The sequence below is a fragment of the Poecilia formosa genome, unplaced genomic scaffold, assembly GCF_000485575.1.
Source record: "Poecilia formosa unplaced genomic scaffold, Poecilia_formosa-5.1.2 Scaffold202, whole genome shotgun sequence".
Classification (NCBI taxonomy): domain Eukaryota; kingdom Metazoa; phylum Chordata; class Actinopteri; order Cyprinodontiformes; family Poeciliidae; genus Poecilia; species Poecilia formosa.
This window is the reverse complement of record NW_006800141.1, coordinates 563,869-578,969: the sequence shown is the minus strand read 5'-3', so window position 1 is coordinate 578,969 and position 15,101 is coordinate 563,869. Positions and strand designations below refer to the sequence as shown.

General features: G+C 40.9%; 1 protein-coding gene across 2 annotated transcripts; it reads right to left on the bottom strand.

The window, feature by feature from the left end:
- Positions 1 to 780: 780 nt before the first annotated feature.
- si:ch211-13f8.1 (uncharacterized) lies at positions 781 to 13,613 on the bottom strand. 2 transcript variants are annotated; one of them, XM_016679095.1, is made up of 10 exons: positions 13,078 to 13,613; positions 11,042 to 12,250; positions 8,716 to 8,788; positions 7,670 to 7,819; positions 5,165 to 6,333; positions 4,687 to 4,837; positions 3,457 to 3,676; positions 3,014 to 3,126; positions 2,702 to 2,892; positions 781 to 2,389 (listed from the first exon to the last, which is right to left on the bottom strand). In XM_016679095.1, the coding sequence occupies exons 2-10, from the start codon at positions 12,207 to 12,209 to the stop codon at positions 2,208 to 2,210; spliced, it is 3,417 nt and encodes a 1,138-aa protein (XP_016534581.1). In that variant the 5' UTR covers positions 12,210 to 12,250; positions 13,078 to 13,613; the 3' UTR covers positions 781 to 2,207. The 2 variants fall into 2 exon arrangements, with proteins under 2 accessions (XP_016534581.1, XP_007567095.1); XM_007567033.2 differs by having other exon boundaries at positions 4,687 to 4,834.
- Positions 13,614 to 15,101: the final 1,488 nt, after the last annotated feature.

The following is a 15,101-nucleotide window of genomic DNA, read 5'->3' as shown; positions in this document are numbered from 1 at the left end:
AGATAGATAGATAGATAGATAGATAGATAGATAGATAGATAGATAGATAGATAGATAGTTGATTGGTGGAGTCACGTCTCTCCATGAAACCTGTGGAAACGCCAGTCACGACCATCACTCTGCTTCCTGTCCTCACAGCAGATTTCCGTGAACTAATCCCCGCTAGTCAGGCTGACAAAAGACAAACAGCAAAAGTGGCTGAAACGCAAACAAATACAAGCAATAATTAAGAAAATAAATAAATATACAAGTAAATCTCCTGTGAATGTTTTTCAGTGTTTGAATTATTTTTATCGACATCTCTATGTTTTGCTTACTTTATTCTAACTTTAAGTCCACAACATTGCCAACGTTTTGTGAACAGATGGTTTCGTGAAGCAAAAGTGCACAATTAACAAAGGTATGACACTGAAGCATAATGTTTGACAAAATAAAATATTTTATTTTACAATCAATAAATCAAAAAAAAGAGAACGATAAAAAGCACAGTTCATGGAGTAAAAGCAACAAAGTGCTCCACACAGGGGCTGTCATGTGCTTAATAAAAGGTAAAACAATTTATTTATTTTTAGCTTTTTACAGCTTTTAGTTTTGTCTTTTTGCTGATCAGTATTGAACATTTCCAGAAATTGTCCCACAATATGAAAAAAATGACAGAATTCTATCAGACTGTGTTAAATGTGACCAAACTAAGCAACATATAAAAGAAAAATGGATTTGATTCACATTGTCTATCATCAAGCTGTCTCTTTTTAAATATAAGTTATGAACTTATATATATTTTTTTCTGTTTCGTCCTATTTCAACCCCAAACTCAAATGTACTTTACTGGGATTTGGTGGAAGGAAAATGGTGCATGGTTTTAAATATTTTTCCTAAAACCCCCATAAAATTCAAAAGCGTGATGTGGATTTATTTAAACAAACTTAAACAAGCTCGTATGCATCCCACTATACTGTCAGTCTATTGTATGAAAATGATGAATCTGTGGCACAACTGCAAAGTACAGTAAGGGCAAGGACTTTTAGTTTAAACAATGGTAAGGAGAGCATTAAAGAGAGGGGCAGCCAGGAAGGCCAGGCTGAATTGCTTAGAAGATGGATAGAGGGCAGTCTGAATGGAAAAGCTGATGAAAGTTGCAAAAGACTTGGTTTGGAGTTTCACATTGCAGCGGGACCATGACCCAAAGCATTACGGCTTGATATAAATTCCACATATAAAAGAGTTCTGATAAAAGCGTTAAAAGCAATATGTGTTTTAAAACGGCCCTGTAATGTTCAGGGCTAAATTAAACTGTGGCAAGAATTGCAAAAAAAAAATTGTGCAAATATAAGCTCTTCAACCAAGCTTGTGTTCATTTTCAAAAATCAACATGGGATTCAAACTATGGACTTGAAGAAAACACGCTACACTTTTAAGATGTTTTGCGATAAAAAGAAAGATCAAAACCATCCATTATTTTCCTTCCCTTTTCTGCTGCTTTTCTATCACATGTAATCCCAATACATTACATTATAGTTTCTGGTTGTGATGTTCTTTCATTCAAGGGCTGTAAAAACAGCTGAACGAGAATGTGTCTGTTTGTTAAATTAAGATCACTGAATTTCAGTTCACTTGGATTTTATGTTGAGTCTTTACACGTTTTCTCTGGGGGGATCATTGCTGCAAATTTAATCACTCCATGCATTCATCTCGATACTTTTCTGAAAATGGAAAAGTATCGTCCAGCAGGCATTATACAATCCATTTGACTGCATTGTATTATCAATAGGATCAAACTGGAATGTATACAGTAAAATTTAAATCTGCCCATGTTATCGAATTGATTTCATCAAGCATTTCTCTACATAACGTGAAGTACTAAAATATCTTGATACGACAGTTAGTGTAAATTGGTGCTAAAATAATAATAAAAAAAACTATATAGAACTGAATTTATGTATCTAGTTTCGGTCAACAAAATGTGTTGGGTGTAAGAGCCTACCTATTACAATACACAGTAATATCCACATTTTTAAGTTCTCTGTGCAGCTGGATTTGTTTGCTCTAAAAGAACTTAGCTCTATGTTGTGCTATTCATCTAGAATTACATCAAAATGCATTGTGTCGCGTGTACATTGTGCTCCAGTCAGTTCGCAGTGCACGGCTAGTGGGCTGACTGTGCGTCCAGAGGGAATGGGCTGTGTGCCATGTCTATCCTGCGCCGTTCAGCGTTGATTGCATCGGGCGGGCAAGATCCGGAGGTTGGCGGTGCTTTCCCGAGTCATGAGGCGTGTCACCTGGTCCAAACTGAGTCCTGCCACCGCCTCCCCGTTAACCTGTAGGATTTCATCGCCAACGCCCAGCAGGCCCTCCACCCCGCCATCGCCGACCTTCTCGACGTATACACCTGTAGGTGACAGTCAGCGAACCACGAGAGTTTTGATTAATACAATTTTTCTTGTGTTTTCTCTCCCATGTTGAGCTATTTGGATGGTTTTTGTGGAGGTGGTCCTCCAGCTAGTCTAACTCCCTTTTAAGTATAGCATCAGCTTTTGCAGAGACTTGTGAATTGGATGTTTATGTGAATCAAGGTTGTTGAAACTTTTAAATGCGAGAGATTGGACGTCGAGGTCCGTGGTTAGGGGGACTAACGCTGTAAACTGAGGCACTAAATTGACCATAATGCTTTAAAGTAAGTGTCAAAGTAAAGAAATGTTACCTGTATCTGGTCGACCTTTTCCTCTTGAAATAACAAAACCAAAGGGGCCACTTGGGGGTTTGATGAGCTCTAACAAGATAGTCCCATCAGGGAAAGCCTGTGTGACCCGGCCCATTGGATGACCCATTCTGGCGACAACTACATCTTCATCACTCAGGCCCCTGTGAATCTCAATCTGGGGGCTTTCAGGGCTGAAGAAAAACAGATAAAATTTATTAACGTGTTTTAAAAATTATTTATATTATTCACTTTCTTTTACCGATTTTTGGCTTTCTCTCTCTCTCTCTCTCTTTTTTTATTTTATTTTCGTACCTGGGTGCCAAGCCATATGGTATTTGGACTTCTCCCAGTATTGTTGAGCGTTCTGTTCTTCTCTCTAAACTCTGGACAGAGGAGGCTTTACGTAGCTGAGCCAGTGGGAGCACCTAGTGGCGAACAAGTGGAATTGTAACAAGTATTGCATTTATAGCACAGTGGCAAAACTCAGAGCGGTTTTCAGAGGAGTAGTGCCCGTATGACAAATGTAAAAACATTACACGTATCCCAGAAGTGACTGCAACTGATAAGAGTTTGAGCTTGCTGAAGTGTGCCACGAGTGTATCAAGTTTATGACTGATGCAAGGAGTTAACCTTGTGCTTCCAATGTCGGACAACAAGTTTGCAACTGATAATCTCAAGAGAGGTCCGGCAGAAATATGTGACAAATGGGAATGAATAAAATCTTGCATAAAATAAAGTTTGTTTTTCTCGCTCACTGTGTGCAGGGTCTGCAGTGAGGGGGTCCTCTGTATTCGAATGGTAGGCTGCGGTCTCCGTGTGGGGCTCGGTGAGGCTGAGCTTGCCCGCTGGACGGTGGGGAGACTGAGCTGTTCCATGCTGCTGGAGCGACCCCCCTTCACCAGTCTGCCAACGCTATTCAGCCCGATGGAGGAAAAGAAACGACGCAGGAAAAGTTTTGGTCTCCCATCAAATTTTCTGTAAGAGGAAGAAATGTTTTTTTTTGTTGTTGTTTTGTTGTTGTTGTTGTTGTTTTTTACTAACATGCAGAAATTCACCAAGTTATTTTCAGGTTCTAAATGTGTGCAAGTTTCAGATCCTTCTAATTTTAGAACTATCCTAATGTAGATCTGCTCCAGAAGTTCAAAAGTTCCTTCACCTTTAGCATGCTGTCTCTGCACTGAGGTAAATGCATTTAAAGGAAAGAACATATATATTTATGCACGCTGAAGTAAACTACAGCCAAAAAAAACAACAACTTTGTATTCTCAAGACAAATATACTACAAATTTTTGTTCAGAAAACTGAAAAAAAAAAATAAATAAAAATAAAGAAAATAGTGACCTGCAGTGTAGCTGGCTTTAGAGAAGGTTGATTTCATCCAATATTCTAGTGAAAATAATAATAAAATAAACTCGCTGGGATCATTTTGTCACATTTTAAGGTTCAATGAACACAGCATAAATAAATGAACTCTGCAAAGAAGATCTGTCTTTACCCCACAACTTAGACGAGAGGTTATCGTTAGGCTTGCATGGTCAATTGCACGGTATAGGTAAAAATAAATGATCAGATGAAGGCCTCGCATTGGTAGAAATAAAAAATTACTGGTGTTATGGATGGTCATATTTGCACCTGCATGTCATTGGAGCCATCTGCTTTGTGAATTCAGTGCAGAAATACAGTAAGTACCACATGCAAGAGAATTGCAAATTATGGAGGAGACTGCTTTATGAATCACCCCCTTAATTGTGTGCTTCACTTTCCAAATGAGTTTATGTAACATCCAAAAGCATAATTACTTTCTCCCACCAATAGAGGGCAGAATTGTCGAAGTATTCACACAATCTTTTGAGCTGCAGTATCAAGTGTACAGTTTTTCAGAGTTCTAGTTTTAATCTTTCTGCTGGAACAGCTCCACGCAGAGTTGTTGCTGTGACAGCTTCGGTGTAGGAGGAGATTCGCGTGTAAGATTATGAAGTGCAAACCTGGAGCCGTCAGAGCCTTCTTCCCACAAAGCCTCGGCTTTTAGATGCTCAGCTCTCAGCAGCTCGGCTCTGAGGTCCTCAGCCCGAGACATACCCATGCCTCGCAGAGCTCGAAAGTCCGAACCAGGACCTGTCTCCCCGCTTACGCCTGCTTAGTCATGACAGTAATGGTTACACTGATCAGAATATCCATATGAATTTGCACACAAAGCAAAAACAAAAACTGCTCTATCTAATCGAAAATAAATATCAAACATCATTTGTATAACTTTTGAAAATATTAATTAGAACAGAGTTGAATTTTAATTCTAGGTCTCTCATGGAGTAATACAGTATATAGTACATTTACAAAAGGATAGGAGGATTAACCAATTTTATCTTCTTACGCAAGAGTTGGATTTACTGCTCGAAATTAACAACAGAAACTACAGGTTTTGATGTCTGTACAGCGGTTAGCGGTTAGCTTGTCTTCACTTACCTGCTCCATCTGACGTGGCATCCCAGATTTCAGCCGACGGCAGATCCGTGGGGATTCTGGCTGGGGAGTATCTAAGAGTGGAGGGCCTAATGCAGGGTACTGGGCTGCTTGCTGCTGGTGACCCTTGGTTTGTAGACACGGGAGATTCCCTTCTTGCTTCAGGGGAGTCCGGGGATTGTGAACCACTTTCTCCTCCCTGAATAGGGGACACCTGGAACTGAACCGTGGACTGACCTGCGGATGAGCGATTTCTCGAGCTTGACTTCAGGGCTGACTTTATGGGCAGCGACGGCGCGGATGCTTCTCTAAGTCCACCGGATGCCTCCAGTAAATGTGGTTCTAAGGCTACGGGGCTCCCGGGAGCAAACGAAACAGCTCTGCTCAAGTTGACCCTGTTCCGTGGATTGGAGTTTCGTCGCTGAGCCCACGATGGGCCGTACGGACCGTGACCAGACTCCAAACGATTTTCCCCCTTCCTGCTCCGTCTTCGGAGTTTCCCAAAGCCAGAAGATTTCCACCCGGTGCTGCTTTCTTTATTTTCTCCCAGCACATAAGCTCCGGCGAACGTGACAGTAAGAGGAGCCTTAGGACGGGTGCTCGCGTCTGGTTTGTTTGATGGCGCCCACACAGGAGTCGATTTTCCACGCGGGTCCTCTGGGGAAGCTGTCTGCTGTGGCTCGCTGTTCTGAAGTTCAGAGGGTGAGGAGACCGGCTGAGGTTCCCTGACTACGGAGCCACACGCTTCACACTTCTTCACTAGCACTATGATCTCTTTGATAACAGTTGTTTCATCATTTGTCACAAGATCTTCTTGCTTCTGTGAAGGTGGCAAAGAGATACTCCTGTGGCCTCTGCTCTTCTCTGAGCCGCTGCTGCTGGAGTCTGTGTTACTTTCCTTCGCCCTGGACTTGGGCATTCCAGGTCTGCCACGCTGTCTCACTCTGTCCAGATAGCGGGATTCGGCTTCTTTCTCGGATTCATCTTCAAAGCGCACACGTGTGGGGGAACAGCCATACCGTCTCGGTCGATCTGCTTGTTTCACGGGAGAAGAGTCCCTTTGTGTGGGAACCAGAAGAGGACCAGACGAGGCTTGGGATGGAGGATCTTCTTTGGTTTGAACAGTTTTCTGTGCTGTTGTGTGATTGGGAGGTTCAACTTGCTGATCTTTCCTGTACAAAATAGAAACCGTGTAATTATCAATGACATTTAAAGCATCGCTGTGTAAATGTGTGCAACAATTTTTCTACTTTCAGATAAATGAAAGTGGAAACTGTTAACGGGAAGAACGTGACTCAGAAAACATTTTTCAGTGTCAAACAGCAGAAGACTACCTCACAGGTGTTTGTGAAATGGAAACAAAAAGAAAAGATGGGTTTCACACTATTTTCAAACCTTGAAAGTGAAGCATGTATTTGTTACCAATAACTTGTAGAACTGTCTTTTAGTGCAATTACGCTAATATGGCTTGAGCCAAATAATTGTGTCATAGTGCCAGGTCATGAATTTGAGTTTCTGCTCAAGTCTTTGGACTTTTGTTGCCTCTAGGAGATTTTCTTCTTTTAAAATTGACCCATGTTTATCTCTATTCATCTTGCATCGACTTTGCCCAAGTTTTATATTCCTTTTGATCTCCACAGCATGATACTGCCGCCTTTTCAGAATTTTTATTTGTAAAAAATACATGAATTAATTTTCTCCTTCCTACAAAAAGTCAGTAAAAGTATATGACATAAAATCTCATTAAATTACCCGATGGCTGGTTTGAAACATTACAAAATGTGAGAAGGCTCAAGGTGTATCTGTCCGATGTTTGAAAACCACTGGGTTGCATGCATACATTTAAGCTTGGATATCTGATTTTAAACCAAAGTTCAGAGGCGTAAACTCAATTTTTTTTACATAGAAAAGTTTCTAAAAGTCATTGTGGTTTAACTTTGTGTTATTATGTACACCAACAATGGGTGGTTTAAATGCTTTAAAGTCCAATTATACCACTGATGAGTCAATGTGAACCAATATTGTCTAGTATTAAGCCAAATAAAACATCTAAAGTAAAAGTACAGAGGAAATTATTTATTAAGCATTAAATCGAACACAGGCCCATTGCCAATTCATCAAAAACATCCAATCTTAGATTACATAATGACTGGGTAAAAGTAGTGCTCTGCCTCGGTTACTGCTGTCTGCTGTAATCATGTTCATGAATGAAAGGTATATTGCAAACACTCATAATCCCACATTAACTAGATGCTTCTCGCTTACAACAAAGTATTTTGGGAATAACTGAAGCGCCGTGATGCTCGCAGTCTTACGTGAACAAAATAAGAGCAAATATTTTCACAGAGTTGTCCGTTTGAGCCTTGTAATTGCAAAGGGCGGTCAGGTTTCAGAGCTTTCTCTTATGCAACTCGCTAAACCAGGCAAAGAGCAGTCTGATGGACAACAAAGAGGCATGCGTAAGTGAAAGCAAAGAGGGGAAAACAGCACGATACACTAATGACTTACACCGCGGATCTTTGATCAGACTGTGAGCGTCTGGGGCGGTCGTCTTTGAGGAGGCTGGAGCGAGCCTTGAGCCTGGCTCGCTCCAGCAGACGCTTGGCTTGCTCGTGCCTTGGGCTTAAAGGTAGCTCATCGCTTATTACAAGAAGTGACCTGGTGATCGAAATAAAAGCGGAGGTTGGTACCAAAACACATCGTGGGATTAAAACAGCAAGGGGAATGAGGGGATTTAAGAGTTATTAGACTGAAATAGATCTGCACTTATTTGAGTACCGCTAATACCTGAGGTGATGTTGAAATGCGCATAGCTCGGCCTGTGTCGATGCATTTCAGCATCATACTTTTGAAAGATTAAGTTAACATTGAGCGAATCGGGCGGAATCTTCCTAAGCTGCCTTATGCAATGTAAGATGAAAAAGACTGGGGCGTGGCCCCGATGGTAAGCAGCAAAGGGAAACGTCATCCATCCATCTATCCTCACGCCCAGCAGCTAAGCTAAGCTGCTCTGCATTGTGCTTCATCGTCTGTACTTCTTTATCCCCTGGCCCAGTGATAAAGATAGCATGATACATCAGCCACGTGGATTATCATTAGAATGGACAGAGTGTGATTCATTCTCTCCTGAGTGGCAAGATGAGAGCTCAGTGTGTTTTAGTAGATTAGAGTTTGTCACCTTGTTTCATCCAATCAATTACAACCTTCAGGAAATTAGCAGCCTATTCTAACAGATCCCTGATTGGTAAAGGTTATGAGAATATAGTCAAATATTTTATTTATTGTCGTAATTCCCTCCCTAAAGTGTAACTCATTCACTGTAGTCATTCTCTATGAGTTTCACTGTCATCTCAGCTTCCCAATGTATGTAGCATCCTCCAAACAGACCTGCTTCTTTAGCGATTACTATTTGTGGTTGTCTTTCCTCGTTAAAGGTCCCTTGCTTTGACCATCCAGATTTTCTACAAGACTGACTTTATAAGTAGATATTAAGATATTAAGGGTTGTATTTCACCACATGCAATAATTGTCAAACAAAAAATTTCAAAACTTACCTCAAATACGGTTCAAGCTCCTGAGCGAGAAGTGTGGTGTCTGTGCTCTCCAGAACATCGTGGTCCCCTGATACTGGCATAAAGTAGGAGAAAAAACAAACAAACAAACAAGTCAGAGGAGATGTGGAACATGAAGTAAGCTGTAATTCAAATGTACCATTTTGAAAAAGCAATTTTTATAACGTGGCTTTCTAAAGCTGGAACAGCTTGTTTTTGAAACTCTTTGTTCCGGAAACATGTTAAAGCACAGGGTACTTAGTTAAGGTTCACTTCTCATGTAGATCATACTTGGGGCCACACACAGCGACCAAGAAAGCAGTCCGTTCTTGTTGAAACCTAATAGGGGCATTTCTGCTTTGAATAAATATGTTTTTTTGTTTATTTATTATGTTTTTTTTTATATACTGGATACAATTAAATTGAGTTAACATCAGCTAAACAGAAATCCTGTACTATTTTGCCTCTGGAGAAAATACGAGTATTTTCATGAATATGTTTTTCATCGCCTATCAGCAGATGTACACTTTTATATATAAACATCACGGAATAATACATAATCTCTCATCCTCAAGCATACAAAAACATCCAGCATCGCTCAAACTGAGATACCGACACAGGGACACTTCCCCCACTGCGCTGGCTGCTAATAATAGCAACAGCCTCATGCACATCTGCACATCTGACATCTGTTCAGAGCTGGGGACCAGCCAGGTTACAAACCACATTTTAACATAACATCCTAAGCAGACATGCAACTGCTCGTGAATGGCACTTTGAATGACTGTAGCAGCTGGATGGTAAACAAAGTGGACTTACCCACATATTCTGTAAGAATTTTTTATTTATTTTTTTAGATTTTATGATGCAAAAACAAAATCATGTCAACACATAAAGTGTTCCCATATATAGAATGCAATAAGTATAAGTATAATAAGTATGAGCATGCCAATAAATATACTTAGTGGCATCCTTGGTAAAAAAAAAAAAAAAAAAAAGTATTAAAGCTTCACAATAAAATTTCCCTTTGGGCTGAAGCAGCCCAAAGGGATCATTTCTCCAATGATCAATAATTGGAGAAAATGTACCTTTAATTTGATTTCACGTGTTCATTGGGTGGAAAGATGTCATGTTTTATTTTTGTTTTTTGGGGGGTTTTTTATGGCCTATACTTGGATTGTGCGTTATCTAGTTCAGAAAGCTAGAAAGGGCTTTACACTACATTCAGTCATTCACAATATTCAGCCTGCCATAGTCTAGCACCAGCACCAGGCAAAATGGGTGGAACCCGTCTCTCAAAAATGACAAAACGGGGCTGATAACTCACCGGTTGCATCACAGATTCTCTATCATGCTTAAAACTAGGTGTGAGAAGTTTCCATATTAAGCTTTTATTTTACAAACCAACTAATAATGTTTGTTGTTCAAAAAAACCTACCTCTTAGTCTCATAATATTCAGTTTTACATAAAGTTCCAGTAGTGTTTACATTTGTGAAGGTAGGACATATGAGGCTTTTTTCAGGCATGCCTCATAAATAATTATGTAGCTCCGACGGTTCCCATTGCCAAGGCCACGATCCCACTCTGTACCACTATTCTTAACTTTTAGAGAAGTGCTACTTGTGCATAGTAGCAAGATAAAATGGGGTTCTCATCTAGCCATGTTTGTCACAAATGGAGTTGTTTTAAGCTTTTTAAATTATAGATGTGACTGTGTAAGTTGCATAACTCTTGCTGCTGCTTGCCCAGGACTCCCTTGAAAAATAAGTTTGAAATCTCAATGGGACTTTCCTGGTTAAATGAAGCTCAAAATAAAATGTTTAGGAAAGTTGTCTTTTTTTCTTGTAGGCAATTTAAAAAAAACTTTTGAAGATCAAATCTCTTTTAACTTTCTTGCATGGCATATTCTCTTGCTTTTTCCTATTTTGAAGAGCAGCTGAAAGAAGTGGGCCTCTGTGTTATGTCATATTCATTCCCAAGGGAAGCAGGAAGTTATGAATTAGAAAGTCTGCAAAAACTTTTATCAAATTTAAATTCCTAAAGCATAAATAAATTAAAAAAAAAGATTCTTAGGTTACTTTTATTTATAAGAATTGTTGGAGTTTTAATAGTCAGACGTTGCATAGCTCTCTTAGGGATAATTTAAGTGACACAATCTACTTTTAAAAAATATATCAGCAAAGAAAGTTAAAGAAGGGACGTGCATCTTGGTACCATCATGTATTTTTATAGATTGTTTGAAGCATTGATTACACATTTCTCCATCCAGTAGTGTTTACATTTGTGAAGGTAGGACATATGAGGCTTTTTTCCCGTTAAGACGCTTACCTTTATAATCTACTCTGTATGTTATGTCCCCATAGTAGTCGATGCTTTCTCCTCCGCGGCGATCACGCGCCTCTCTGCAGTTTTGCTGTCTTTCCCTCAGCTTTGCGTAGGCCCTCTCCTTCACCCTGAGCTTCAGGTCAGCACGCAGCACTCCACTTTGAGAAGACGTGCTTTCCCAGCTGTCAGAACTGCACAGCCCTTTGGCTGAATCCGCCACATCTGCCTCGCTTTGTTCACATCTGTCCAGATAAAATTCCACGCTATCTGAATGTTTGAACACCGACGCCGCTTCGGTGTCCTCAGCCACACTCTGTGCCTCATTCCTGCCGACTGCTTCAGAAGGTTTGGACTTGCACTGAGGTTCCGCTTCCACTGCCTCCATCTGGGTGTAGTCCTTCAAGGGTAATGTCGGGGTTATGTCGTGAGGGCCGACCCCATTGAGAAGCAATGTTTCTGGCCTTGCTACTCTCCAGAAGCCCTTTGGAGGTGCCCAGTGTCTCGCTGAAGAAGAGGACGAGGTGGAAGCAGACGTAGTTGAAGCGGAGGAGGAGACGGCAGGCAGAGGAGGAGGAGGCAACGGGTCATCCTTGCTGCTACTTGAGTTATCTGAGAGGAGACTTTCCAGACTGGTGCCCTCCTCGAGCCCACAACAGCTGACCTGGCCCTCATTTTGTTCTGACTTCTCGTCGCTTTCCTCTGTCCCCTGCTCCGTTTGTAGGTCCACAGGAGGACTGTGGATCTCCAGTCGAACCTGAACCTCTACCTCCTCATCTTCATCGCTGCTGCTCAAGTCTTTTGCAGCACCTGATCGCCAGGAGGTTGACGGCACAAACAACTGGCCTTTGGCTCTCTGCCTCTGCCTCAGGAGCACTTCAGGTGAATTTTGCCCAGGGGAGCCACTTGTGCGCATCTCGCCTGCGTCCAACTTCTCTCTGTCCTTCTCTCGCTCCCTGCCTCTTGTTCTTCTCTGAGTCAACGACTTCACTTTGGTCTGTAGTGCATGCGAGGCTGAACTCTGGTGAGGAGGCAGCGAGGTCTTTAAAGAAGATGCTCCGAAAACAGGCTCTGGTACAGGGCCAGTGATGAGTCCCCAGTTGATGGGAAGGCCAGTCGGTACAGGGCAAGTGGACTTAGAAAGAACATTACCTGCAGATCTCTCCTCATCCATTGGTCGGGCGATACGAAAAAGGGGTTAGGCTCTGAAATATTCTGAAGGGAAAAAAAAAAATAAAGCAGAGAATTAGAAACTGTTACTCACAAGAATGATTGAGACATTTCCGTTATATTCATCGCTGGTTGCTCTTTCTCTCCTGAGAGGAGATCTTTATTGTGGATTCAGTCACGTTGCATTATCCAGTGATTACTTTGCAGGGCACAGGATAATCCTTTAGAATGAGAATAAGCAACTGCTGTCTGCTACTGAGACCTTACAATCCTAAGCAGTATAAGATGTTTTATTTTCTTTTGTTGAATAGGGGGGTGTTAAACACCAAATAAGTTCTCTGTTTGTGCCATTCATTCAAAACAAAGAAAAGGAAAGAGTTGCTCAATTAAAAAAAATGCTTTAGTTAAGTATTTTAGAACCATGACTTATTGTTACGTCCTTTCTTGTATATTGCTAAATATTATCAGTAAAATGGGTCCTTCATAACTAAACCAGGATGTAAAGCATTAACAAAAATGAAAAGCGTATCTGGATAAATATGTAAAAGTGTTTTTTTTTTTCAGTCCACTCATCTAAAATCACGCTGAAGTTGAGATAAATTCTTGCGCAATATCAAAAAATTAAAGTACATCTCAACAAAACGTGCGCCAAAACAATCTGGTGGGAATTTCAGCGCGCCTTCTCATTCTTAGGCACTAACAAGAGTAAGAAAATAAAGGCATAAGTAACAGCAATATATCCCCAGCAGATCAAGATGGAAAAAGAAGAAGAAGAAAAGAAAGACAGAAAGAGAGAAAATGGAAAAGGACTAAGCACTAAGAAAAAAGATTTCTCAGTGCATTCTGGATCCTATAGGTTGTGTTGCACTTACTGTCTGCAGCTCCCGATCCGAGCGGTGCCAGGCGAACCAGCGGTGCCTCTATCATGCTCGGTCCGCTAATCCCTTCAGAAAATCAGTGGGATTAACAAAAATGGAATTCAAAAATGCTCGCTTTAATTTCGTCCTTGCCCCGCAAACCCTCTGCCGAGTGACGATCTCTGTTGCGTAAGCGCGGTGCACATTGTGTTATTCCCACGATGCAATAATGCCCCCAATGAAAAGGAGGGAGAAAAGTAAAGGGGAAATTAAAAAAAATTAAAAAAAATAAAAAATCCTTATACTGCCAGCTTTCCCGTTTCCAGATTGAATCTGCGACTGAGACAGAATGCAAGTCACAGTTTGTTTTGTGTAAACAAGTGTCAGCTGATTCTTACTGGATATTATATACAGCTGATCCATCCCTCCGTCTAATTTTATCCTTCCGCTCTGCCTGGGGAGTATGTCAACCTGAATCATGCTGGACAATACAACACTAGATCTGAGCTCAAATATGGAAAACAACAAAAGAAACTATAAGGAACAATTCATTGTTTCCTTTGTATTTATGATAATCTTGTAACACCTTTGTTCTACGTGATTTTTTTTGTTAGTTTTTGTATTTGTTTATTTTTTGCGTCTGCATAATTTCCTTTTTGTTGTATCACCACGGATACCAGTCTATTATTCTCTTCCAAGCAAACATTTTTTTGCTGCAGAAAACAGAGTTGAAACGGATTTTCACACCCAACGTCTTCAATATTTTCTTCTGAAATTGAGGTATTTGGAGTTTCAGGCAGGGGCGCATCCAGAATGTTTTGGAGAAAGCTGGCCAGAAGGGGGCACTGATCGTCCTGGGCTGTCACATTAAAATCAAAGGCACATGTATAGTGTGTGGAGTTTTATTATGCTGTCAGCACATATGAAGGCATTAAAAAATTGCGCAACAAGGCTCTACAGTATTATAATAGAGTCAAACTTGTCTCCTTCACTCTTTGCATTAAAATCATACAAAAATCAAGAAAGATATTCTGCATGTAAGGCTGTATGGCTGAGGACAAACTTTGTCTTTGTCTCCATCTCACTCAACCCCTTCTGCCATGTCGTTCCTCTGCATATACGTCTTTGCTAAATCTATAAGCCTGCGTTCTTCCTCCATTCTTCCTCACTTGCAGTTCTGAATGCAACTCTCTTTGTTTGATATGCTCACTATCCCTCCACTGCACGTGTCTAAGCCATCTCCCCGCCTCTCCAACTTGGTCTCCAAATCTTTCAACTTAAGCTGTCCCTCCGATGTGCTTATGTCTAGTCCTGTCTATTTTGGATCACTCCTAATAAAAAATTTAACATCTCTGGCTTCTGTCACTTCCTACACTGTGTGTTTTTGTTTGTGCTATCTCCTTCAAATTATACATCATGGCACATCTCACTGCGATCTTGTCAATCAAACCTTTAACTCTTGCAGCTATCCTTCTGTCACAAATCATTCCTGGCACCTGTGTATATCCACTCCTCCATACCTGTACGATCTTCTTCACCCATGACCATTGCTTTGAACAGTTGCTCATGGCAACTTCAACTCATCCATTTTTTATCGAAGTTCTCTTGGAGCGTCACTGTTCTTCACATGTCTCTTTCTTGCTCGTCCACATGCATTCTGTCTTGCTTCTACTCACTTTAATTCCTCCTCTCTCCAGAGTATACATCCACCTCTTTGGACTCTCTTCCACCTGTTCCCGACTCTAACTACAGATGACAGTGTACTCTGAAAACATCAAACTCCATGGGGCCTCCTGCCTGACCCCATCTGTCAACATGTCCATCACCAATGCAAACTGGAAAAGGTTCCAGAGAGGATCCCTGATGTGATCCCGTCTCTATAGAGCCCATCTGTAATGTTACCTCACTCCTCAACACTTTCTTGCCTTCAGAAGTCACATACCTTTTAAGCGAGGTCTGTGCGTCTAATTTAATATAAGTAGAAATAAACATGTGAAGACCTCAGAGGTTTGTTTGTGAACAGTGAACAAAGAAGACTG

Bases quoted from the DNA above. Each gene is read 5' to 3' on its own strand.
- si:ch211-13f8.1 (XM_016679095.1), bottom strand. From the start codon at position 12,209: ATGGATGAGGAGAGATCTGCAGGTAATGTTCTTTCTAAGTCCACTTGC. The intron at 3,677-4,686 runs GTTTGCACTTCA...TTCCTCTTACAG, and splicing joins GAAGGCTCTGACGGCTCCAG to AAAATTTGATGGGAGACCAA. The intron at 2,893-3,013 runs GTACGAAAATAA...GTTTTTCTTCAG, and splicing joins CCATATGGCTTGGCACCCAG to CCCTGAAAGCCCCCAGATTG.